The sequence below is a fragment of the Pleurodeles waltl genome, chromosome 6 (assembly GCF_031143425.1).
Source record: "Pleurodeles waltl isolate 20211129_DDA chromosome 6, aPleWal1.hap1.20221129, whole genome shotgun sequence".
Classification (NCBI taxonomy): domain Eukaryota; kingdom Metazoa; phylum Chordata; class Amphibia; order Caudata; family Salamandridae; genus Pleurodeles; species Pleurodeles waltl.
This window is the reverse complement of record NC_090445.1, coordinates 1015466328-1015493934: the sequence shown is the minus strand read 5'-3', so window position 1 is coordinate 1015493934 and position 27607 is coordinate 1015466328. Positions and strand designations below refer to the sequence as shown.

Here is a 27607-nt window from a genome sequence, read left to right as displayed (position 1 = left end):
CTGTGGAATATGCACCCAGTAGAACTTATTTGTGGAGTAAATACATTAGAAAAACCATATGTGCAGTATCAACAGTCAATATTTTGTGCTATAGGAGTCTAACATTTCTTAACCATCTAAGGGTTCTATGGAGAGAAACTATTTAGTGAACACGCCACTACAACAGATAAAAAGAAACAATTAGTCAATGCACCTGAACACCATTAAAGTCAGACGTTTTCAGCATTTGTATTTATTTCCAGTTTAACAGTTTAAAAACAAGCAAGACAGACGTTATAGAAAATATTAGCTTTAAATATTCACAGGGGCATGCAGTTTTTTGCATTTAAGAGCAAGCCCACATCCACCATTTTACACACAACTTCCATAATGAAACAAAAATTAATAAAATCACATTCATTAAATCACCAACATTCTTTGGACTGTGTTTAGCTAGCATGCAGCAGATTTGGAGGAACTGTTTCTGAGCACACACGTTTCTGAACAATGCATCAGATGTGGATTCAGGAATCTTGAACTTTGTAAAACCTTGTGTACCTACCATAGAACATTTTCCTCCTATACTCAAAGAATTTATTTGCATATTATAGCTTATGTATTCACATGATGATCTAGTGTGCAAACTGGTCAAATATAACTTGAAACTTCCATAACTTTCCCTTATCTCTACTCTAAACCTCAAACTAGACATCCTTCCTGCAAGCAAGTATTACGCTGACCCAACAGTTGATATTTAATAAAGGATTAGAAATCAATTACATTCTGTGTCCTTTGTTTAAAAATAACTAGAGTGCAAAATTAGCTACTTCAATGAACCCAAACAAGTGCAGCTTCGCTTTTGTCCTGTAACAGTCTCCATTCTAAAAATGTGCTCTTGATCAGCTTTAAGAAATGTAAACTTAAAACAAAGAAGGAGTATAGTTCACAATCCATCCCCAATACTATCAAGTGGCCTACCAGTGGTCTCAAGATCAGTAAAAACAGTGTACCTTACAAAATTAGTTTGGAAGAATTTCCCAATTACTATTCTGAAGTACCTTTAAATAACCATTTCTAACTTTTTAGCATAAGAGGGGATAAACTATGCTACACCACAAATTCTTATAACATTAAATCACAGCCCCGTTAACGTCTTTAAGTTGTAATGATCTTAAAATAAGTAAAGAGAACACTAGGATGCAAGTCTTTCAACCCCTTAAATACTTATGTTGTCTTCCTCAGGCTTACTTAATAATTTCATAAATCTAAGCAAAGAATCCCATTTCAATCCAAACCCATGTATAGATTTGACAATAAAATTGGAAACTTTTCAGGGTTTGGACTGGATTGTATACTTTAAGGATTACGGGTTACGACAGAAACTCAAAAGAAAGTACATGTTCACAGTGCAGTGCATACAATACGTAAAATCTGAGTAATATTGTATTGTATTAATTCGCCAAACGGGTCAAAATAGAATGTGTGTTTGTGTTTCAAATACTACCCTATACACCAGAATAACTATCTTTAGCTATGCGTTTTGCCCTTCAAAATCAAATTTTGGTGCTTTGAAAAATTGCCACCCCAAAGCCCCCCCCCCGCCCACCCCCCACCCCTCGGTCAGAATTTTCCAGCCTGCATGTAATAGAACTGTCCAGTGAAGGGATGACTACTTCAGAATCTACTAGCCTATGACTGGGTCCAGCCCATATCTGCATTAAAATTCTCATACTCAGTTACTCCACTGACAAGTCACATAGTGGACTCTTCACTGATTACAGTTTACTTTAGATGAGCAACTATGAGTTGGCAATAAATTCAAATGCATAATATTACAATATTGTGGAAGACTAACAATTTGGCAATTTCATTTCTCTAAAAATAATATTTTTTTTACTAGTTGTCAAATAGTCAACTGGGGCGCTAAGGTAAAATGTTGGGGCAACAACATTTGGGGATAAAGTCATTTTTAATTAAAGTAATTTAAAAGCTTAATTTATTTAACACACTGGTTAATGGGATATTCAAATTGGATGATAAAATAAAATAAAAAGAAATCCTACTGATTATGAAAGAGGAGAAATTTAAAATCCAATTTTGCCTCTGGTCATGGAGAATCCCAGTTTGGCCTCATTGTTAATAAAAGACATCAATCCCACGTAGGTTTCAATAAGAAGAGGCCGCTCCAACACAAGCACCCCATTGGGTCTTCCAGGCAGAGGACACTCCTTGTGTGCTTTCTTCACTGCTTGAATGACCTGGGTTCTGAAGCTGTCAAGCTTAAAAATAAAACATGTATCCATTAAATTCCGAAATCTTCAGTGTTGGCCCTTAATGTTTATAAACCGATACTAAAAATCAGCTTGTCTTCCCAAGCCCCCCATTGCGCATTGCTCATTATCACAGTGTAAAATTGTGGCGCAAGTATTTGAACCAATAAATTGCTAACCCAAAACCAAATGCCTCAAGCATTACATTGTGTGCCATACATAGCTTCTGTGCTCATCTAAAATATTTGAAAACGATTTACAAACAAACTTGGCATAAAGACTGTATTAGCGTGCAAATGTGACATTAAGTCACTAAAAGGGGGGGCACAAATAAACAAGGACTGTCAAAGCCAATAGATGTAGGTTTAACGTGCCAAGGCATGCAGCGTGCACACATTAAAGCAAAAAAATATATATAATAATAATAATTGAAACGTGGAGTACTTAAGTATCGGATGGCAATGAACCTTCACTGTATTCCTCTATATTTTAGGGCATGCATGACTTTAGGATTTCATGCCTCTACTAGCGGTAAGGAGTGTTCGCTATAGCCAATTTCCAGAAACACTTATGATAAGCCACCTGGCGGGTGCGGGGAGATAAGGAACACAATGGGGAAAAAAGTGAAGAGTTCAGAGAGTGAGATAAGGGGTGGCCGAAAGATAAAATGGTTGGCTGTGTACCAAGAAGTGGACATGAAAAACTGGAAAGGTCTGGAGTGAGGAACAAGCGTGAAAGGCTTAACTAAAGAGTTACAGGTGGGTCGGGATGAGGAGCACAAACAGGAATAAAGGGCAAGAAATATGGGAAGACGCCAGCAAGAGTGGACAGAGATGCCTACAGTTGTAAAGTAGTAGAGAATGCAGTTCAAAGAAGGGACTACATCAATGTTAGCACAAAATCCCTAACAGCACCAGGTGAGGGAGGAATGCTTCTCTTCGCAAAGCCTATATGTGACTGAAAGTTTCAATAAAGTGGTTTAAGGAGTATGGTAAAAAGAAAATGATTGAAAGGGAGGACCCAAAGCCCACTCTAGGCATATTGCAATTAAACAGTCAACTAATCCCCAGTACTAAAAAAAACAAAAACACACACACACACACACGTGTGTCCAATGCATCTAAAAAGCATTGAACCATATTTCCTTTTTTGCTTTGAGAATCAATACTCTTGTAAGTATTTAAGTGCAAACCTGACAGAGAGATCCAATCTTTTCATCTGCACCTGCCATGGGATGTTCTGTAAAAGTTGTGTATGGCATTTTCACAGACCATGGATTCCATCTATTTATAAAGGAGGGCCGGCTGCTCTTATCCCACTGGACACGTATCCCCACGCCCTCTCGTCTGTAAAGAGAAACAAACACATTTATGTAAATTGTGACCCCAGTGAGTGTACACGCTTCGATTAGGTCAGTACTCTTGAATGCAGCTTCTCTCTGTTCGGATAGTCCCTTGATCTAAGCATTACATTTATCCTGAAAAATTCGAATTGTCCATTATCTCAAAGAATTTGCATGCACAAAATGGCTTACACTGAAGAATATCATATTCAGGTAGGGACCAGACACACTATTAGACGTTTCCAGAAGCAATTTGTTCCATTAAAATAATGTTAAAAAAAAAATAAATAAAAAATAAAGGTAGATGAAAATAACTTTTCAGGATGCTCATTACCCTGCCATCTCAGTACAACCCTTCGAACTGCAGGTAAAGTCTGAAAATGAAATTCAGTATGCCAGTCTACGGGCTCTGCTAGGCAACATGAAGACAGCGTCCCTAACCAACTGATGTTTTAAGACCTCCCTTGGCAAATATCCAACTGAAGAAATGTTCTTAATGTCCAATACAAGGTGGCAAGATTTGAACAGTCTCACCCTCAGCTTACTTTTGGTGTGTTTACCACTTTGCAATGAAGCTGTCAGCACCATGAGATTTACACGTCACTAGACATCTGATATAAGTGAATGCGAAAAACGTGTGTCCAGGGGGGCAGAGAATTCCAAGCTGGGGCTGGATTATGTTAGTGCTGTTGAAGTTTTTCATTTTGGAATTTCAAATAGGAGTGTATTTTGACTTCACATACTTTGAATCATCTACTATATTGAGCAGCTCTGTTAGACAGGGAGGTGACTTTAAACTAATGGTTAAATAAACAAGGCAACAAATCTGAAATTGCATTTTGACAGACAGGAATCTGTTGTAGGTCATGTAGTAAAGGTGAGGGAGCGATCTAGCTTATTTGCTGAATGAACCAAACCGTCAGATGAGTGCAATACACATTTAAGCAGAATGACTGACGAGAAGTGAGCCCAATTTTTTGATTTGACTTGCAAGAGAACAGGCATTTTCAGGGGATCTTAAGGTTTGGTGGCAAATTTTCTTCAGAGAATTTAGATGCTCTTTCCCCATAGTTTACATGGTGGATGAGAGTAAAGGGTGGATCTATAGGAAAAGCAAAAAATCTGGCCCATGTGTCTAAGGAATGCCAAGAAGCATTCCAGTTTAATCTTGCAGTTTTGGAGACAAATGTACTCTTTGTAGCAACAGATCTGCAAACATCTGAACATGTGAAAGCATTTTTATAAAAGTGATCCAACAAGGATTTCTGTGCGAGTTTGCAGGAGAAACCATAAATTGTAAAGCACAATGAAGGAGGCTGACTCAGTATATGGTGTACACCTATAGGTGAGGCACCCTGTACTGAGTCCAGGCAACCCTTAGTGATGGTGTAGGAGGTTCTAGGTAACCAGAGCTCTAATAGAGGCAGCTGTAGAGAGCAGCTAAGGCTTATCCACGAGGGTGTAAAGGATTGCAAATACCACACAGGTCGGTCAGTGACACACACACAGACAGGAAGAAAACCACACCAGTGTTAGAGAAATGTTATATTTATTGTAACACACACTCTAGAACTAACTTTGGTATATCTCCTAACCAGAGATATGGACATGCACAAATATACTTAGCAGCAGGTAAGTAAAGGCATAAAATAGCACGGACCCCTACGGGGGTTGGTGGCAAACCATTTACTGAAAAAGTGGAATGTGAAAAATCGCACCCATCCCACACTACCACCCAAGGACCCTTAGGAATGGGGAAGTACTAAAACCTCAAAGTTAAGTAGGTATGGTTCCCCAGGCGCTCGTGTGCAGAGTAATAATCTTGGGTCAGTGTCCTTAGGCTAACATCGGATGCAGTTTGAGTTTGTGTTTTAGGACCCTTCCAAGAGGACCCCTAGGAAATCCATTGGTGCATGAGAGGTTGGATAGTGCCCCCACCTGTGGATACCTAGAACAGTGGAGTACCTACAAGCAGGGAGCCCAGGTGCATAGGGGCTGAAGTGGTGTCGGAACCTCCACTTGAAGTAAATGGGGACCTCGGTTGTCCAGCTGCTGTTGTGACCCATAGACCAGGTCAGTGGAACACAGTTGTGCATTCCGGAAGAAGAGGACACAAGGAAAGAAGGGGCAGAGTCCAGACCACCTAGAGGTGCCCAGGCGGTGCAGGAGAGCAATGCTCACCCTTCTTGTAGATGCTTTTCTGTGGATTAAGTGCATCAGTGGAGTCCAGGCGATGCAGGAAGATCCTAGGAGTAGGCCACAAGCTGTCCTACGTCGGTGGTTGAATTGTAGTCACTGAGGCACAAGGGAAATTCCTTCTTGCTTTCCTAAGTGCAGACAGTCTCTTGGTGATTCTGGAGGATGCACAGCCACGGGGTTGCAGAAGTCTTTGTAGAACTTGGGAACAAAGTTGCAGTAGGAGCCCCTCCTACTGGTTACAGTCTTGCTCTTGGTTCCAGCAAAGAACAGCAGCAGTTCTGGTGTCCAGGTTGCAGAAGTGTCTTGCAGTTGGTTCCTGATGTCATGCAGATGAATCTAAGGTCCCCACCCTCAGGGGAGCCCTTAAGTAACCCAGGAAGGAGTTGGACACTTTTACTGCAGTGACCCACCTATCAAATGGTGGGGGGGGGGAAGGGGTGAGGGGCGTCACCCAGCTCGACTAACCAGTCAGATGCTCCCAGGGTCCTTTGCTCATCTTATTTCCAAGATTTCAGAATCAAGTGGCCACCTGGCAGAGCTCTGTGCTGTCCCCTAGGGGAGGAGCTGGACAGGGGGTGGTCACTCCCCTGTCCGTTGTGTGGTTGCACACCTGAGCAGGTACTGGGGGTTCCTGCACTGGTACAAACCACCAAATGTGCCCTGTAAAGAATCTGGTGGCGCTCAGAGGCACCCCAGCCCAGAGACAGCTATTTCTGAAGAAGAGGTGGTCACACCTTTATCTTACATGAAATCCTTTGTTCTGCCTTCCCCTGCCCGAGTTAGGCTCAGCAGCAGGAGGGCAGAACAGTGTATGGGGTCGACAGCAGCATGGGCTGGCATGGAGAGCCTGCAAGGCTGTACAGGCAGACTGTGGGATCCCCTTGGGAACCCCCCAGAGTACAAGGTTTCATGCAACTTGCACTGAAATCTATGTAGTTGCATGCTTCCAACATGTTTGATACCAAACATGCCTATGTTCGGTTAAGTCATTAAGTAGTTAGGCAACTCGTGTTGACCAATGGCCACAATATACCTTAAGGTGGCTTCCCCACACTTACAAAGCTCAGGAGATGGAGTCTAGGGTTTGTAGGGGCACCTCTGCTCATGCAGGGGTGCCCTCACACTTAGAACATACACCCTACCCTTGGGCCGAAGGGCCTACCCTAGAGGTGACTTACAGGGTCAGTGTGCAGTGACCTTGATATAAGGCAAGCCTTATATCTGGAGTGAAAGGTGCATGCACCATTTTACACCGTCTGCAATGGTCAAATGTAGTCACGGATTTCATGGGCCCCCATGGGTGGCACAATACATGCTGCAGCTCATGGGGTATCCCTGGTGTACCAATGCCCTCGGTACCCACGTACCATGTACTATGGACTTACATGGGGGCACCAGCATGCCAACCCTGGGGTGTAAAAGTTACCTTCCAACTAAATTTAGGGGAGAGAATACCGACATTGGGGACCTGATTAGCAGGATCCCAGTGTACTACAGTCTAAGCATACTGACAAGAGGCAAAAAGTGGGGGTAACTATGCCAGAAAGATACTACTTTCCTATACACAATATAAAGTTCTCAGGAAGGGAGAGGTTTTCTACTTGAATGAAATATTTACTTTATTGCCACCCAAATAATGTGCACAAACCTTCTGAGTGTCAGCACAAATTTGAAGTGGTTTATTAGAAACTGGAAAAAGTAGAGCCACTAAAGAGTCTTCCTGCAATTCAAGGAAGTATGACAATTGGTCACCCAATCATTCCAAAAGAGATAAATGTTACTGTCAAGCATTTGTATTATGTTTACAATGCAGATTTGGGCCCAAATGGCATGACTGTGTGGGGATAATTTCTTTCAACGAACTTGCAATATTTTCTTGCAATTGGAAAAAAATATACAGCCTGTAGTTTTAGTGTATACATACATCCCTCTCCATGCTTTCCTGGCTGGAGTGGAGGGAGAGAGTCACGTGGTTACGGGCAAGTATCCTCACTTATTTACATTACTATTTGTTTTCCTTTTCAGGCTGCAGATATTCCGAGCCTTGAATAAATTAATTTTCCTTACAAGATAACATAATGTACTGTATGGCACACTTTGACAACAGTTGATGGAATTCTTCCTTTCTTCTTCTTCAATGGATCTTGGAAGTTGTGGCAAGATTTTTTCAATGAAATATCAGGAAAACATCATGCACAACATTCAGCGCACATTTATCTGTGGTAATTCTTTTACATGTTTTCCCTCCTGCCCCCATCATAGATAAGGGTGAAAGGAAGAATTCACTGCTTTTATCTGCAGTTAAGCTTTTGACATGCTCTACCATTTTTCTGCCTTCAAAGGGAATTTGGATTCTTATGCTGCGACTGCCAGCAAGCTGCCGCAAAAAATCTTCATACAGATTCAAGAGTTGGAGTAATTAAGGGCAACAACATGAGGAACACTGCGCAAACCACAATCTTAAGAGAACAATCTTTTGAGTAGTCAGAAGCGGAGGCTGAGCTATTCGGGGACACTGATGAAACACACCATCAAAAGAATCAGTGATGCGGTCTGCTAATTGATGGTGATCTTAACGTAGCAGTATCCTTTGAAGGTAAAGTCCTGGATGTCAATAAGGTTTTCAGAAACATATATGTTAGACAAAACGCATGTTGATAGAGTTCTGTGCCACCACACGCTAAGCTTAGACTGATTGAGGAAATTGTTTAGAGTCCATTTTTTTGCATCTCCTTTTGGGGAGAAGTTTGATTGACTCGGGGGAGTATTTCTCAAGGGTGTGTGGCCAACCCAGCAAGAGAACAATTAAGCTTTATTTCCCCATCTTCCAAGAGCTCCTGCATGTCCTTAACAATTCTGAAAATTTATGGCACATAATGTTTCTCAAATGTTTGCGAGTTACGTGAACACCATACAGAGCTTATTAGGATCTTTGATGGATTTCTTTTCCATAATTCATAAAGAGCAAGGTCAGGATAAAGGACATCCAAAGAATTTTTTTTTTTGTTGCCAAAATGTCATCATTAATGTAATTAAAATGAAAAATTGCTCAACCTAATGGATCGTCAAGTAATGGAGAGGTAGGTTAGAGAAAAAAGGGCAAACTTTCTCATAGAAAGGTTACGAGGGAGGGATTCTTTTCATAGGGGCAGAAAAAAATGAGAACTAAGAACCCACCATCCAATAAATAACACTGCTAGGCAGAGGAGCCACAGCACTACCACCCAACCAGCAGTGCGGGATCTCCATCTACAAAGGAAGTATGGTCCAGGCAAACTTCAATACAAACGTAATCTAAGGGAAGGTGGATTTGTAGAGCGCTGCTGGTCACCTGAGAGGGTATCCAAGTGGTAAGTGCTTGCGGTGTGGTCAGGCTGGTCCAGAGTACCGGTAGTCTCAATAGTCCAGCAAGAAGACTGATTGAAAAAACAGGTCTTCAGCTTTTTTGCTGAATTCAAGAATTGAGGATGAGGCTCTGATGTGTTGAGGGAGGTCGTTCCAGGACTTGGAAGCTTGGAGGGATAATGATCATGTTTTCTGGTAGGTTAATGGAAGTGAAGCCTATGATCTGATAGAGACTTCTAGCTGCAAATTCCTTACCTTTGAATTTCCCAGGAGTCAGACTGGATCTGGAAACATAAGCATGAGCAGTACCCCTGCGCTCCGGTGGGGCTTCGTTCAGTTCAACCCATTATTGGCACCAGATGTGGCATTGCAATCACCTATATAGGTGCCACCCAGATGCATGGATGTCCGTTCTTTTCTTTCTGCTCCAGTTAGAGCTGATCTGGAGAAGAGCTACCCCTCTGTCTCTTTTAGACAGACTTTTTTCAACATTTTGTCAAATATTTTTTTCTTGTGGTTCAAGAACGTCCTCCAGAAAGGTGAGGTTTAAACCGCGTGGAGCCTGTCAGCGCATCATGTTGGTTACTGATCCACGCCTTGTGTGCTTGTGATGTCTCAAGCGCGACCACGACTAAGTCGTACTGGAACTGCCGAGCCATGTCGCCGAAAGCTTTAACGGAGCAATCCCTAAATCTGCTTGCAGCCTGGCCCGGCAGTTAATGCCATCTAGCATGACTCCTACGAGATCTCGACCCTGATCCAGAAGAAGGCCGCGGGACTGATCCAGGGTTCCCAAGTGCTCTTCGTCACACTTGAGGTCCTTGGGACACAAGAAAAAGAAGTCGTCCAAAAGGACATTGATTTCACCTCCTCTGTAGGAGGACCAGACAAGAGGGGGTACATCGTTGTTCCAGTCATGGTTCTGCAGAGCTACTGCCGGGTATGACTCTGCGCCTCCCCTGTACCCAGGAGCGAACCCAAACTCAAATAAAAGGAGTTCTACAATGCCATGTGCCAAGTACTCAAGCGGGTCAACCGTTCCGGAGTGCCTTCGGTCACTGCGGGGTCGAAGGAGGAGACCCTATTAGGTTCTGCACCACTAGCTCTGGCCTCGGCTCTGATGGGGTCTCACAGATCCCATCTCAGAGCCAGAATGCGCTGGTCGTGCCAGCTGATCCAGGCGCTCCTGGGACCACCGGAGGCACCAACCCCATTCTCATCCCCAGCGGCTCGGAGCTGGGATTACACTGATTGACACCAGTAGGGCCCATTAGTCCTTGGCAGTTTCCTGAGTTTTTTGTGGAGCAGCCCAGCACGGAGGATGAGTGGGTGGGGTCACTGGATTCTTTAGAATACCAGTTAGAGACCCCAACATCATTGGACTGGTATGAGGAGCTGAGAGATACCAGTGGACTGGTCACCTCCCAGACACTGGCTTACTCTCTCCACCAACCATTGCTACAGAGGAGGTAGCATCTTACGCAATGGTGGTGAATAAGGCAGCAGAGGTACTTGACCTCAAACTTACCTCGGTAGTAGTCACAACTAACCTCCTGACCAAAGTGCTTCAGCCTGGGGCTTCCTCACCTCAACCCAAATTGCCCTTTAATAAAGCACTGACCAATGTCTTTCTGGGAACATGGTCAAATTCCAGCACAGGGACTACTGTGAACAGGATAATTGCCTGCCACCATCACCCTGTACCAGGTGATCCTAGTTTCCTCAGCCAACAACCTACGCCTGAGAGCTTAATGGTCCAAGCCTCACCTTACCATGGCACTCTCTGCTTCTCCCCTGGACAGGAAATCCAAAAGGCTGGATAGCGTAGGCAAAAAAATGTTTTCTTCCACCAGCCTAGCATTGCGGACTGTCAACACTGCAAGCCTGCTGGGTCGTTATTTACTTACCTTGCCGGATTCAGTGGCACAAGTGCTGCCACAGGTACTGGAGAAGACCGGGCCATCCTCCCCAATCACTGAAGGATGGGAGGGATGCAGCAAAATTAACCATTAGGTGTGGTCTGGATATGACTGACTTGCTGGGCAGAGCGGTTTCGTTGACATGGCCTTCCGGCGCCACGTCGGACTGGGAACATCTGGATTTCCAGGCAAACCTCATGGACATGCCCTCCGACGGGACTAGTCTCTTCAGAAAGAAGGAAGACTCGCCGCTGAGACGCTTCAAGGACCCATGGGCTGTGGCCAAGGCCTTGGGCCTCTCAGTGACACCTTGCCCTCAGTCTGCCTTTCGGTGCCATGGAAGGGGCATGCCACTGTGCCAACCCTATGTCAGCCATTATCCTCCAAAGCTGTGCGAGGATATGGGTGCAGTGCTTTTGGATCCTGTGGGTCTGGTAGTCACCAATCCTCTGGCAGCTGCAGCCAATAAGCTCCCTTAGTTTGATTCTGTAAGACTATGGGTGCCCAAGCTGTAAAGAGAATCCAACATCTCCTCCACTGGCAGTCCATAACATTAGACAAATTGTGTTGCAGATTATTCGGCGGGGCTACTCCCTCCCTATCCAATCTTTCCCTCCCCGCCCCATACCTCCAACTCATGATCTTCTGACAGAGGATCGTCTGATCGTCCTCCGAGAGGAAGTTACAGCTCTTCTGGCAATAACAGAAGTAGGCAGTGGTGGTTATTCCCGCTACTTTCCGATACCCAAAAAGAATAAGGGTCTTCACCTTATTGCAGATCTCAGAACCGTCAATACATTCCTCAAAAAGGGGAAATTCAAGACACTCACTTTGGCTCAGGTCTTGTCCTGGACCAAGGAGACTGGCTGGTAGTGTTGGACTTCCACGACCGAACCTGTCAACTCTCCTCTTCCTTGCATGATGTTTGAGAGGAGACAGTTGATAACTTTTGACCTTCCTCCCGAAGTCTGTCAAGTTGTCTTTTGTGCAGAAAAGTCTATCGACCCTCTTTCTGCTTCTCGGTCTGATATTCTTCCCCTGGCACAGCAGGGCTCTGGGCACTCTTAAGGATTAACTATCTGCTCCATCAGCCTTCCTGAAGCTGCCAGACCAACCTCTTTTTTTAAGTCCCATACAGTAAGTAGGTTTCTGAAAGGGCTTGTACTGATGTTTCCACCTTCGCCCTTCATCGTGCCTCAGTGGGACCTGATCTGGCCCTCATGTGCTTGTTCTCCCTTTAAGCCACTACACAATTGCCCCGTCCTGCTGCTTACCATCAAGACAGCCTTCTTAGTGGTGCTAACATCTACCCAGAGGGTGAGGGAGCTGCGGGCTTTATCACTCAATCCTCCCTACCTTACTGTGTTCCCGGATATGGTGGTGCTTCGCACCCGAGCCTCTTGCCTCCTGAAAGTGGTGACCCCATTTGATTCGTGACAGTCTGCCATCCTGCCCAACTTTTATGCCCCTTCACATCCCTCTAAAGAAGATGAGCGAATCTACTGTCTGGACCCAAAAAGACTGTTGTCATTCTATCTTGAGCACACAAGAGGATCAAGTCTTCGTGGACTACTGTAGGTACTAAAAAAATGAGGGCAGTAGAGGAAAAAAAATAAATAAACACTTGCGCTGGGTTGTTCTCTGTATGAAGATCTGCTATGCCCTGGCTAAAAAGCAGCCTCCTGACGGCTTAAGGGCCCATTCTGTCAAAGAAAAAGCTGCAACCACAGCGTTAGCCCATGCATTCCCAGTCCTGGACATCTGCCAGGCAGCAACATGGGCGTCCCTGCACATGTTTGTGGTGCAATACCGCCTGGACAATAAGGTATGCAGGGACGGGACTTCTTAGTATAGACAATTTGCACGCAGCTCACCTCCAGGATGGTATGGCTTGGGTAACTATTCAAAAGGTAAGGAATGTGAAGCTAGACTATCTCTATCAGATGTTACTTACCTTCAATAACGCATATCTAGTAGAGAAGACTATCTAGCTGCATGTTCCTTACACCTACCTCCACTCTGCAGACAGATTTCTAGGGTTAAGGTTAATCCCTTTCAGGGCCCTAGCTTGGAAACACAATCATCAGTTCACTTCATGACTGCACTGATGGCATGGAAAGTTGTGAAAAGTAACGGACGTCGACACGCCGCAGTGGCACCTATACAAAAGTGACCGAGATGTAACTTCCCTAGACACCAATGAAGCCGCGTCGACCCAAACAAAGCCACCTGACGGTGCACTGGGGTACTGTTCACACAAAAGTTTCCATATCCAGTCTGACGCCTGGGAAATTCAAAGAAGGAATCTGCAGCTAGATATAGGCCCTCATTCTGATTCTGGCGGGCGGCGGAGGCCGCCCGCCAGAATTCAGCCCTCCATAATACCGCTCCGCGGTCAAAAGACCGCAGAGGGTATTATGAGTTTTTCCCTGGGCTGGCGGGCGGTCTCCAAAAGACCACCCGCCAGCCCAGGGAAAAACTCCCTTCCCACGAGGATGCCGGCTCGTAATCGAGCCGGCGGAGTGGGAAGGTGCGACGGGTGCTACTGCACCCGTCGCGTATTTCACTGTCTGCTACGCAGACAGTGAAATACTAGCGGGGCCCTCTTACGGGGGCCCCTGCAGTGCCCATGCCATTGGCATGGGCACTGCAGGGGCCCCCAGGGGCCCCACGACAATCCTTACCGCCATCCTGTTCCTGGCGGGCGAGCCGCCAGGAACAGGATGGCGGTAAGGATTGTCAGAATCCCCTCGGCGGCGCAGCGAGCTGCGCCGCCTTGGAGGATTCTTAGGGGCAGTGGAAAACCGGCGGGAGACCGCCGGTTTTCCCTTTCTGACCGCAGCCAAAGCGCCGCGGTCAGAATGCCCAAGGGAGCACCGCCGGCCTGTCGGCGGTGCTCCCGCCCCCGTTGGCCCTGGCGGTTCTCTACCGCCAGGGTCATAATGAGGCCCATAGTCTCTACCAGATAATGCATTACCGAAGGTAAGTAACTTGTTCATTGAGGTATGCGATTACTGTGCGAAGTCCTGAATGCATGTGTGACAAGTCTGAACTGGCAGCACTTCTGGAGGGGGAGCCAGTGGAGCTCTGATGAGTGGTGTGGATTCGATGTGGGAGGTAGAGGACGAGTCTGACAGTGGCGTTTTAAAGCCTGTTGAAAAAAATGAATTGGGATGCTGGCACATAGTGGTTGCCATAGACCATTCTACATGTGATTAGGGCCTGTGTGAAAGTACATAAGGTGTATAGTGCGAGCCACTTGAAGATTTTACATAATATACAGAGGATGACCTGGGACATCATGAGAGGCAGGTGTCCAGGATGCCTAGGATCCTAGCTTGGTTGGTTGTGGTGGGTCCAAGTTCAGCGGCCCATCAGTTAAAACCCCTAGGTGAGCTCTCATTCCCAAAGATCAGCACTTCTGTTTGTCGGTGTTGAGCTTGAGGCAGTTTTCTTTCATCCAATTCGCCACACCGGTCATGCATTGTTTGAAGTTTGTCTTGGCTGGAACAGTGTCACCCAAGAGGGGAAAAAATGAGCTGGGTGTCATCAGCGTAGGGGATGATGTTGATTCTGTGGGAACTGATGATGATGATAGCCAGAAGAGTCATGTACATGTTGTAAAGTGTGGGGTTGAGTCATGATCCCTGTGGTATTCCATATCCTTATATTCCAGCTGTGTGTAGTCTGGCATTGAGTGTATTGTGGGAGACTGTCAAAGGCAAACTTTCTATGCAGGAGGGATGGGCAAATCAGCCTTCAATACAATTGAAATTACACCTTTAACAAGCTTAGTTCTAAAAGAAGAAAAAACAAACAAAAACAAAAAAAACATACAACACTTGCATTCTCTTAAATAGACATGGTCTCCCATTAAGTGTTCCAGAAACCTGCATTTGGGATGGACCAATATGTGCTGAACTAAAATTACAATCCTATGATTTGTTTATTACAGCATGAGGAGTGATCCTGTACAAATAGAAATTGGGAGAATGTTCCACAGCCAGAAAGAAATGGAGAAACATCATTCTCCACTGCACTTGCAACTGGCATAAAGGATCTTAAAGATCGTTGTGTATCAGAGGCAGGTTCCTTGATGGGTAATAGTGTATAATCCATTTTTCTTATTCTGACATATTGTAACCACTGGAGAGTCCCAAGGTGTGTTGGGAGTTTTTCCCCCAATCACAAATCAAGTTAAGATGGACCTTTTGGAAATCTATATATTTGCTAGTCTGGTAGGCCTGGTTAGAGGGCTTTATCATAAAAGGCAGTTATTTCTTTAAAATTCTGATCTGAGAGCAGATTTAACAACCTATGAGTTTTGGGTGTGAACACCAAATGCATCAGCTTAAAGCACATGCAGTTATTGATGGATACTTACTCACCAAAGCTTGTGGAAGGAGGGCAATTGTCAGTTGTTGAATAAGGTATTTCTGGGCTCGAACCACCGTTTTAGTCGTGATTTCCTTAAGGCCAAAGCAGTTCTTTTCCACCAACAGCTTTAGCACTGGCTAGCAAGAATTGGTATAAGTGATTGGTGCAACACGAAATGGTGTAATTAAGGAGAACCATTAGGAGTGAGATATGTTTTGGAGAAGGACATAGGTGGGACACCTGTAGGACACCACTGTACTGTCTGTATCAAAGCACTGGACTAATCCGGCAGCAAGGATTGATTATGGAATCAAGGCAGTGGAACAGTATATTAATGTTGAAGTATGAAGAAAGTCAGAAACCACACAGTAACAACGAATTCTATCAAAACAGGAGAGTAAAAATCAGTCTGAAGTCAGGACAGGAGTAGTTTCCTTCTATATTAGAGATTTCAGGACCTTGTACATCAGAGATGATTTACAGTGCTTATAAATATTAAAACAAGGCTTGTATACAACCATGTGTTTTTTTACTCCGAGTATTTGCAAGTAAAAGTTAAATCACCTATGGAGGGTAACCAAGCAAGACTTACTTGTTCAGCGAATTGTGAGGAAATTGAAATTCTCCAGTGGAAATAGTGTCTACTGCATTTAGAGATACTCTCATCACCTGCTGGCACTGTAGGTTGATAAAATCATATTTACAGATCAGAAGGGATTTATCTGTGATCAGAACCAGGCGCTCCTTATCATTGTTCCAGTGGTCAACCCTGTTAGACAAAAGAACAAATCCTCATTAAGGAAGAACGCAAGAAAATAATTGGTTACCTGGAAGAATTGATTTGCAACTGGAAGAATTTTCTGTATTCAAATGCAGTGCATTATTACCCCAGCCATTCTGTAGGGCTGACATGGTTTCTTAATCCTTTCCCTTTTTTGTTGAATGTGTCTTCGACCACTTAGTCCTATGTCCTTCCATGCAGGACTTCAGACATATGCCCTGGAAGTCTATCGCCGTGGTCGCGAACTTCAGACTATCATAGGTGTGGCTTCTTTTTTCCCCTGTATATATTCCTACCTCCCTCCGTTACAATTCTCATTATTTAGGGGTTGCATTTGAATCCAGCAAATTCTTCAAGCTATGAAACTACTCATACTATTAAGCAACCATTTCGTTTTGCAGCAAGAAACTTTCCTGGATTCACATCCATTACACTGATTTTGTAGTGGTATTCTCCACCTCTAGAGTGCCGGGTTGAAATAAGCTTGTATGTGCAAATGGGTTTCGCAGTACTTTTTGTCCAACCTGTGCTTCCGTGTCAGCTTTGATATCCAAGCAGGAATTATCTGTAAAGGTGGTCACAGAAGACCATGTAACAACCATGCAGATGTAATTTATGTAGAGTGTCACTCTCCCTTCCTCCTAATCTCCCCCAGTGTGTTTTCGTTTTTCACCCAGTGCCACTGCTGCTGCCCTGTAGCATCCATTGACTTAACTCACAATAGTCCCGTTGGTGACTGTCAAACCCTTGCTTGGTGGGGAAAAAGAATGTTTTTAAAAAAATTGCTTCCTTTCCCCAATCGGTTTGTTTCCTGCAGACAATATAGGACTGTCATTTTGACATCCAATGTATGGAGGGCCCTTTCTGCTTGATATGTTGGTTGTTGGAAAAACACATAACTCTATGGCTTGGTTGACATGAAAGTGCAAAATTACCTTTTAGAGAAACTGAGTTTATTCGTGTTACCACTCTGTCTTTGTGAATTTGAAGGTATGGATCTGATAGAGACTTCTAGATGCAGCTTCCTTACCTTCGAATTCCCTGGGGTTAGCTTCGAATCCGGAGTTTTTTCTGAGCAGTACCCTGCACGCGCGCTGTCGGGCAGCGTCGTTCGGATCCGCATGCACAGTCAGCGTAGTTGGAGCAGTCTATGACATCACGGTTGTCTATATAGACGCCGTCTCGGCGGGCATACGTCAGTGCTTTTCCTTCCGTGCCGGTTAAGCGCAGTTTTGGAAAGAGCTACCCTGCTTCGATGGTTTGTCAACCCTTTTTTGACAGTTTGGAGTCAGGTCTTCAAGAAAGACAGGATTCAAGCCGTGTGGTGCGTGTCATCGCACCAAGTCGGTGACGGATCTGCACTGAGTTTGTCTTTGGTGCCTAGAGAAGGCCCACAATGCCACCTCGTGCTCAGACTGTCTGGCCATGGCGCCGAAGGCCTTGAGGGAGAGATCCCTTAAGCTTCTTGCGGCCCGACATTCGTCTTCGGTCGGCGCGACTCCGCAGAGGTCACGGTCCCGCAGTAGGAGGGGGTCGCGGCACCGCTCCCGGAGCCCCAAGTCCTCTTCCTCGCATTCCAGGACTTCCGAAGGTAAGAAGCACAAGAAGAAGAAGTCCAAGCGGACTTCATCTTCGCCACGCCCATCGGCCGACGTTCCGAGCGTGGTTCTGCGGAGCCGTCGCCAGGGTAGACTCTGCGTCTTCCCCCCTTTCTGGGGACCAGATTGACCCCCGCTCAGATAAAAGAATTCTACGAGGCCATGCATCTCGTTTTTGAGCAGGCTGCACCCTCGGGTGGGTCTTCGGGCCCCGTGGAGTCAGCAGGGGCCCCTTCGGATTCTACGCTGGCGGCTTCGGCCTCGGCGCCGTTGGGGACTCCAGCATCCGATACCGGATCCGGACTGGCGTCGGTCTCTCACAGTCTGCCTCCTTCGGCACCGGGTCCGACGCAGACGATTCCGCCACCGGCGCCCACCAGTGGCAGCCCCATCCTTATTCCAGATGATCCTGAGCCACGTCGTACTACATCGACTTCAACAGAGCCAATTCGGCCCAGATCATTGTCTGAGCATTATTTGGAACAGCCAGACGCAGGAGAGGAATGGGAGGGGTCTGAGGACCCTTTAGAATCTGGATTGCAAAGGTCTGGTATGAGGATCTAGGGGAGGCCAGTGGACTGGACACGTCTCCAGATACTGGTATGCTCTCTCCTCCTAATGTGGCTACGGAGGAGGGTGCTTCTTTCGCTATGGTGGTGCATGGGGCAGCTGAGGTCTTGGACCTAGATTTTCCTACAGTGGCAGTCAGGATGAATAGCCTGACAGAAGTGCTTCAGCCGGGGGTGTCAACATCGGAGCCGTTGTTGCCCTTCAATGCGGCTCTTACAGACGTCCTTCTGGGTACGTGGTCCAAACCCAGCACAGGGGCTCCTTTGAATAGGACGGTGGGCCGCAGCCATAGACCCGCTCCCAGCGACCCTAGTTTCCCGACTCAACATCCCACTCCTGAGAGCTTGGTTGTCCAAGCCTCTACTTCCCGTGGTGCCTTCCCTTCCAAGAGGCTGGATCAGCTTGGGGAGAAGATGTTTTCTTCCACCAGCCTGGCATTGAGGTCCGTAAACACCTCTTGCCTATTGGGCCGTTATTCCCATACTTTATGGGATACGGGACGCAAGTGCTGCCCCAGGTCCCGGAGGGCGTACACGACACTCTCGCCCAGGCTGTCAAGGATGGGAGAGATGCAGCCAAGTTTACGATCCGGTGTGGCTTGGACACGACCGACTCACTGGGCAGAGCGATTTCACTGTCAGTGGCCCTGCGTCGCCACACCTGGCTACGTTCTACTGGTTTTTCAGGGGATGTCCAGTCTAGCTTGATGGACATGCCCTTTGATGGCTCTCGCCTTTTTGGCGAAAAGGCAGACTCCGCGCTTGAGAGGTTCAAGGATTCTCGAGCCACGGCCAGATCCTTGGGCCTTTCAGCGGCAGCATGACAGCAGTCTGTCTTCCGCCCCTTTCGAGGCTTCGGAAGGGGTGTGGTACCACACCAGCCACAGTTTAGCCACCGTCCTCAGGTTTCACAGCATCCCGGAAGAGGACGTGGTCGTGGTACCATCAGACCCAGAGGGTCTGGCCAGAGGTCGGCCGCCACACAGCCCCGCTCCACTGCGCCCAAGCCCTCCTAATGTGGTTCTGCGGGATCATGTCCGTCCAGTTGGAGGGAGGATTTGTTTTCATCTCCCTCACTGGCTTTCCATCACCACGGACAAGTGGGTCCTGCAGTTAATACAGAAGGGCTACTCCCTTCCAGTCTTTCCCTCCTTCTATCCCTCCGACAAAGGAATGGCTGATGGAGGACCATCTAGCTTTGCTCCGCGAGGAAGTTATAGGTCTCTTGGCCAAGGGAGCCATAGAAAGAGTCCCGATATCAGAAGTAGGCAGTGGTTGTTATTCCCGCTACTTTCGGATTCAAAAAGAACAAAGGCCTTTGCCCTATCTTGGATAGAAGGGACGTCAATCTCTTCCTCAAGAAGGAGAAATTCAAGATGCTCACTCTTGCTCGGGTTTTGTCTGCCCTAGACCAAGGAGACTGGATGGAAGCGTTGGATTTGCAGGATGCATATTTCCATATTCCTATCCTGCCAGCCCACAGGCGTTACCTGCAGTTCAAGATGGGCCACAAGCACTTTCAGTTTACCGTGATTCCTTTCAGTCTCACCAGTGCCCCTTGGGTGTTCACAAAGGTGATGGTGGTGGTGGCAGCTCATTTGTGCAGGTCAGGGATCTCAGTCTTCCCCTACCTAGATGATTGGCTGTTGAAGGCTCCTACGCCCCAGGCTCTCGTCACCCACCTCCAGACGACGGTGGACCTCTTGCATTCGCTGGGGTTCACTATAAATTTGCCGAAGTCACACCTGACTCCCTCTCAGAAGCTCACTTTCATTGGAGCTGTTCTGGACACAGTGCAGTATTGGGCTTATCCTCCCAATCAGCGGGTTCAGGATATTCAGGTTATGATTCCGATGTTTCGGCCTCTATCCTGGATCTCAGTGAGACAGACTCGGAGGCTGCTGGGACTCATGGCTCCTGCATTCTGTTGGTCAAGCATGCCAGATGGCGCATGAGGGTTCTGCAGTGGGACCTGAAGTTCCAATGGGCACAGCATCAGGGAAATCTTACCTATGTGGTTCAGATCTCAGAGGGGACTGCAAAAGATATGCAGTGGTGGTTAGTGAACTGCGAGTGGGTCAAGGGCAGACCCCTCTCTCTTCCCCAACCAGATCCAACGGTAGTGACAGATGAGTCACTTCTGGGATGGGGCGGCCATCTGGGTGAGGTGGAGATCAGGGGTCACTAGTCTACGGCGAAATCCCGGCGCCACATCAACTTGTTGGAGCTTCGGGCGATCCAGCTAGCATTAAAAGCATTTCTTCCTGTTGTGAAAGGGAAGGTGGTGCAGGTGTTCACAGACAACACTACCGCAATGTGGTACTGCAACAAGCAGGGCGGTGTGGGGTCGTGGACCCTTTGTCAAGAGGCTTTACGTCTCTGGAAATGGCTGGAACAACAGGGCATGACCCTGGTGGTTCAACACCTGGCAGGTTCTCTGAACGCCAGAGCAGACAAACTCAGCCGAAAATGCTTAGAGGATCACGAATGGTGTCTCCATCCGGAGGTGGCGCAAGGACTCTTTCAGCGGTGGGGAGAGCCTTGGTTATATCTGTTCGCCTCCGTAGAGAACGCGCAATGTCTGTAGTTTTGCGTGTTGGAGTTTCCAAGGGGGCTATCGCTAGGCAACACTTTTCGTCGCGAGTGGAGTTCAGGCCTCCTGTACGCCTTTCCACCTATACCACTTCTGCCCAGAGTTCTCAAGAAAATCAAGAGCGACCGGGCCCAAGTAATCCTAGTGGCTCCAGATTGGGCACAGAGAGTTTGGTATCCAGAGCTTCTCAAAATGAGCATCGGTCCTCCAATCAGGCTGCCTCTTCAGGAGGATCTTCTGTCGCAGCAGCAGTGGAAGGTTCTCCACCCGAACCTGTCAACTCTGCACTTTCATGCGTGGAGATTGAGCGGCGACAGTTAATGGTTTATGACCTCCCTACCGAGGTCTGTGATGTCATTCTGGCAGCCAGGCGTCCCTCTACTAAGTCGTTCTACGCCTGCCGTTGGAAGCGTTTTGTTTTGTATTGTTCAGAGAGGTTTATTGATCCTCTTTCTTCTTCTCTGTCTAACATCCTTTTGTTTATTTTGTCTCTCCCCCAGCAGGGGTCCTCCTTGGGGACTCTCAAGGGCTATCTTGCAGCCTTATCGGCTTTTCTTTAGTAGCCCGATCAACCATCTCTGTTTAAATCACCTATAGTACAGAGGTTTTTGAAAGGGCTTGTACATCTATTCCCGCCTGTGCCTTTCGTTATGCCCCAGTGGGATCTTAATTTGGTTCTTACCTTCCTTATGTGTGCTCCCTTCGAGCCCTTGCATAACTGTCCTCTTCGGCTGCTTACTATTAAGACAGCTTTTTTTGGTGGCAATTACATCTGCCAGAAGAGTTAGTGAGCTACAGGCTTTGTCAACAAAACCGCCGTATCTCACAATCTTTCCTGAAAAAGCGGTTCTCAGAACTCGTGCCTCTTTCCTCCCCAAGGTGGTGACCCCTTTCCATCTGGGTCAAAATATCACCCTACCCACCTTCTTTGCACCACCGCATCCCTCTAAGGAAGAGGAACGTCTCCATCGGCTGGACCCAAAACGAGTGCTATCGTTCTACCTTGACCGCACTAAAAAGTTCCGGGTAGACGACCAACTCTTTGTGGGGTACGTTGGTGCAAAGAAGGGTCGGGCAGAGCAGAAACAATCCATTTCGCGCTGTCGTTCTCTGTATAAAAATATGCTACGCTTTGGCGAAGAAGCAGCCTCCCGAGGGCTTGAGAGCTCATTCCACTAGGGGAAAAGCTGCTATCACTGCATTAGCACGTGGCGTACCGGTGGTGGACATTGGTCAGGCTGCAACATGGACTTCTTTGCACACGTTCGCTAAACACTACTGCCTGGATAGCCAGGTGAGGAGAAAGGGGCATTTTGCCCGGTCTGTTTTTCAAGACTTTGTGTAAAAATCTCCTGCAGACCCACCGCCATGGGTTATAGCTTGGGTATCTATTCTAAGGTAAGGAAGCTGCAGCTAGAAGTCTATCAGATGAACAAGTTACTTACCTTCGGTAACGAGGTATCTGGTAGAGACTATCTAGCTGCAGATTCCTTACACCCGCCCAAGCCTCCCCGCTCTGGGGAAATTTTTCTCATGTAGATAAATACATATATACAAATGTATACATATGTATATTTTTTATCTTGGCATCTTTTTGCCTTTCTTAAAGGCATGAAATAATTTTTTACTCCAAACAGTTAAAGAGGTGAAATACATGATAGTTGGTTCTTCCATGACTCTGTGCTTCTGGCGTGGGAAGTTGTGGAAAAGAACTGACGTACGCGCGCAGAGACAGCATCTATATAGACAAGCGTGACGTCATACGACGCACGCGGAGCTGGTCGGCGCACGCGGATCCGAACGATGCCGCCAGACTGCGCGCGTGCAGGGTACTGCTCAGAAAAAACTCCGGATTCGAAGCTGACGCCAGGGAATTCTAAGGTAAGGAATCTGCAGCTAGATAGAGTCTCTACCAGATACCTCGTTACCAAAGATAAGTAACTTGTTCTTTTTTGCTTTGTGAGAGCCTGCAGTTCCCTAACACTCTATAAAGGTGAAATTAGACTTCAGAAAGCACACTTGAGTGTTATGTATTTGGGTCCCACATTATGCATGTGCTCCAATGGTGGGTTCACAAGTTGTATCAGCACTAAAGTTAGGTTCCATATTGGTGTGGAGCAGATCTTGTTGGATTTAGCCTCTACGCTGCCTCCAGGAGTCTCTTGAGAACCAGTGTGTTGAAAAGATTCCTTTTAGAAGGCCAATAGTGTATGCCACTATGGCTGGCAAAGGTTTAAGAAAGTCCCTCATTTACCAGGTAAGTGAGGAACCTTGTCCAATTTTTCTAATGTCATCTCTTGTTGAACCAGTGGAAAAACAGGTTTCTCTCGGCAGTGTAGCACTTCCTTCTGGCCTCCGTTAGTCCCTCCATGGCCCTTAGAGGTAGCCCGAGGAAAAACTGTAAACTTCGTACTTGTGTAGCGCACTACTCACCCGTTAGGGTCTCAAGGCGCTGTACGCATACCAATGTGGAACCCCTCCTGGCTTTTCCATGTGAGGTGCCCACGCCTGGGCAACCTCCAAGGTGAAGCCAGGCATCCCAGCGCTGTTGGGGCCGTTGTGGAGATTAAGCAACCTATTGCCCAGAGTTACAGAGTGGGACCCATGAATTAGATTAGGCACCGATGCAAGAATTATCAGGTCCGGGAATTGAACCCTGGTCCCGGGCCAGACTTCTACATCAGGGTCTGCCACTCTAACCATTGAGCCACACTTCTCCAGGAGACTTCCCTCTAGGTCTTCAGAAGCTATGCCACTACGCTAAGTGGCCGGTTGTGGGTCCTATACCTTGGCTCTGAATGGTCAATCAACAGCAATTTGCAAGCTGTCTCAAAATCATGTCCATTTCCACAGGACGGAGAAACATGTTTCTCTACAACTGGGTGATGCTATGAGGACTGGAGTGACGGGTGCTTACTTGGATCCCTCCAGCATCAGTGGTATTTGCAGGTTTGGGGGAAGGCATATGCAAATTTCCCTGAACATTTGAACATTGAATTTTAGTGAAAATGTCTAGAATGGTGGTGTGGGTACCTGGATGCAGAGTGTCAGCATTTTGTATTCTTTTGAGTTGCAAAGGGATCTATGTGTAGTGCGACCCATTCCTTAAAGATACTTTATAGTATTTATTTAGTTCCCATTTGTGCTAGGTGCTTACATGTCTAGTTTTGTGCTTTGCACTCCCAGTAGTGTATTATTAATAGTTTTAGCTTTCTCTGAACGGCCCATCTTCATATGTTCTCTATTACTTTGTACAGCAAGTGTGACCTTGTCCCTTCCAGTTTGTTAAGGAAGGACATGTTGGTTGTGTGGATTTGAATTGTTTGTCCCATGCCCTGTGTATGGAAAGCGCCTGGAGCTTTGAACACTGTCTTTAGTTCAAAAACATTTATGTGCTTCACCGTATCCTCCAGGGACCAGATGTTTAGTTTTCCCATGTGGGATTTGTCAGTTGTGAAGGGTACAGAGAAAGGTCTGCAATACTGTTTGTGTTCCATCACTGTATCTGTGTACTTTTCTCAGTGATAGCATCTAGATCCTCCCAATCACTGGCTGCCAGTGGTCATTGCTGCTGCAGGGGCTCATGAAGTGGTCTAAGTCTGGCATGGGATCCTAGCAATAAGCAAGATACCATTATGCCCATTAGCTTCTACAGGGCCCTCCCTGTCAGAGATGGACCCTTCTGGTAAAGAAGGGTTTGATCCATCAGTTCCTGGTTCCTCACTCAAGCGGTCGGGGAGGGGAAAGGGATTAGGTGTTCAGGAGGGCGCCTCCCTTTGGAGTATGTAGGACTATAAAGGGGACTCCCCCACCCCCCATAGACCAGAGGCAAATAGTTCAGCAGGAATAGGAATGCCGTGGTTTCGCTCCTACAGGCAGGCTCGCCTCTTTTTTCACTAGCGCACCTCCCAATGAGGCAGCCCTACACCACATTTCACACTTGCATACTTAGTACATATACTTTGGGATCCCAGGCCCTGATGAATGCCCCCAGACCTCCTTTGGCTCTCGGTGGTGGGCAGAAACATGTTGGCCATTAATCAACAAATAGGTGACCCTTCGAGCCATTATTCTCAGTAGAACATAGCACCAAATAGACAACGGAAACCAACCAAAAATCAGGGAGCAATGGAACAAAGACAATTCCTTTCCCCGCTCAGAACACATCATGTGTATGCAGAAAAGAATCACATTGCAATATCTGCCTTTCCAAATCATCTTTTGGTTCAGTGTGCACTGGAGGAAGGCATGCCTGCTGCCCACGCCTCACATCCTCAAGTGGCGCAGCAGCATGGGCCATGCGAGTCCGCACAGGGCTCTGGTCTTGCAGCTTTGACTGCCACCCAAGAACCCCCTCCCCCCCCCCCACCCCCTCCTGCGCATCTAATGTAAGACAGGGGCAGGAAAAACCTCCGCCTAGCCGAAAAGTGGGAGGATGGCAATTGAAGGAAGTTTGCCCACAGATAGGAGGCCACAAATGGAACTTTGCCAACCTACTTTTTCACACTGGGCAGTGTGTTGGACGTGTGCCACCGTCCACATTGCCCTGATGTCATTTGAACTTCTTTACAGCTGCCCAAACCGAGATACAGAGAGACCCCATCACTTCCACTGAGACTGTACATGGCACTAGAGGGTGACTTTTGGAGAGTGGGGGTATGGGACCCTTTAAGCTGAAAACACCTGATATTTGCAGGGAGTGCATGCACTTTTGCACCCTTCTAGCTCTGTGGTCCATGCTTGGTGTCCTAAGAGCTGCCACTACTGTACACTGAGGTATGTGCTGCTGATTTTTCTAGGCATGCTTCTATGTGCTGCATCAAATGAGTACTCGTAAAGCAGAACTCTGACAGGGCTGTTTGTTGTTCAAATCCAAAAAGCAACATGCTCATAGAAGCAATGTGGCTGTGGCACTCACTATGGCTATGGAATGTCTTCCTGAGCCCAATGTAGAGAATGGAGTGAAATTGCTTCTACTAGCAATGTAGGGGAGCCTAGCCAAGATGATGCACCCACTCTGCAGCTGGATTAAAGGAAGAAAAAGCTTGAGGGACATTACCAGTGGATCATGACAGCTGAACAAAGGGTATCAGATGTCGAGGGCACTCTCCATGGTGTGACTCAAGACTGCAAGCGTATGGAACTTAATCTTGAAGAGGAAGAATGAGGATTATATTCCAATGGTAATCTACATGTCTTTGTGGACCATTAAGGTGGAGCTACTTTTTAAAAGACACAAGGCAAACAACAGTATTCAACAGAAATGTGGGACTGCACCAAATCAGGCCCTAAGCAATACTGAATGATGTGTTGCCTGTTTTTGCATGTAGTGTAATGGCCTCTGCCTGGTGGAAAGAGATGGGACATGCGGGATGGACCGATCCTCACTTGCGTTTTTTTTTTTTTACCTTACCCAGCATGGTCTAGGGCTCCCTATAGAAAGTTACTTTTAACTGATGAAGCATGCAGAGTCCTACCGAACCATGGCATGCTTGTGAACTTGGGGACACATCTTTGGGGTGGTGCGGGTTTTTTTTTAGGTTAAAACAAATAAATAGTTTTGAAAGTAACCCTTATCCAAACAATACAATCACTTTAGTGGCATATGCTAAAACATGCAGACCTGGTATAATTATGGAGAGAAAAACCCAGCTAGTACAATGCACGACGTGGCAAGTGTGAGGCCTAAATAATCCCAACAAGACATGTTAGATCTTGGCTTACCCTACAAGTCACTCAACTGACATACTCCTAATACAGGAGACACTTGTTACCTCATAAAAGCCAGCATGTTGCCAAGCAGTGACGCTCTCACTGATTTCATTACAAGACCAAAGGCTATCATTATGCCTAAATCCTTCACTGCTGCCCCAACATGCACCCCTTTAAAAAACAATCATACATCATAAAGAAAAAAACATTCCATTGTGGAACACTGCTACAGCACATATGACAAAAAACATCTTCCTCTTTTATTAGCTGCTCCCATACAGATAAGTTCTCGATTTTTCACTCTTATTCATGTGTACTCACAAATGTTTTCCCAGGGGCCAAAATGACAGTCTGGTTTGTGGCTAACGGCTGTCACAATGGGCCTGTGAGGCAGGAGGGGGGCGGGGGGTTTGGGTTAACCCAAAAAAAAAAAAAAAAGAGGATCTCCACTTTTCAAAAAACATTACTAGACAATGCTTTATTTCGAAGCCAGATATAGCTACAAACTTACAAGGAGGACATTAGACAATACATTTTTATTCAGACAAAAGCATTCTTAAGAAGCATTGCATTGTCATCCTTGCTAACCAGATATTCAGCACAGATTTAACTGAGTCACAGAAAGACATTAATAACTTATTTTACACTTCATTTTTCCTATTAGTGTCCTGTAATCTGGTACTATGCCTGAAACAGCGAACCTTAAGAGTTGAACCAGATGCAAGTCTGTAAGCTTATTTCTGTGTCATATGTTGACTTAAACATACAAATTACTTTATGGGGCACTGTAAAAAGAACAGGAAATTTGTCAGAAAGCACAACGTTCCAGAGTTCTTCTGGTGTCTGCCCCAAAAAAGATGATTTGAGAGTGGAATTGTGCTGCATGTCTACCAGCTCCATTTGTGCCCTATTCATGCCAATAA

At 46.4% G+C, this 27607-nt stretch overlaps 1 protein-coding gene across 3 annotated transcripts in view; it reads right to left on the bottom strand.

Annotated features, from left to right (window-relative positions):
* Window positions 1-216: 216 nt before the first annotated feature.
* TPRG1L (tumor protein p63 regulated 1 like) overlaps window positions 217-27607 on the bottom strand; it is a 63996-nt gene continuing 36605 nt past the window's right edge. For all 3 annotated transcript variants that reach the window (XM_069239941.1, XM_069239942.1, XM_069239943.1), the window contains exons 3-5: window positions 16024-16200; window positions 3442-3595; window positions 217-2258 (exon numbers count right to left, since the gene is read on the bottom strand). In XM_069239941.1, the coding sequence (XP_069096042.1) occupies window positions 2064-2258; window positions 3442-3595; window positions 16024-16200 (526 nt within the window). In that variant the 3' untranslated portion in view covers window positions 217-2063. The remainder of the gene's footprint in view (window positions 2259-3441; window positions 3596-16023; window positions 16201-27607) is intronic.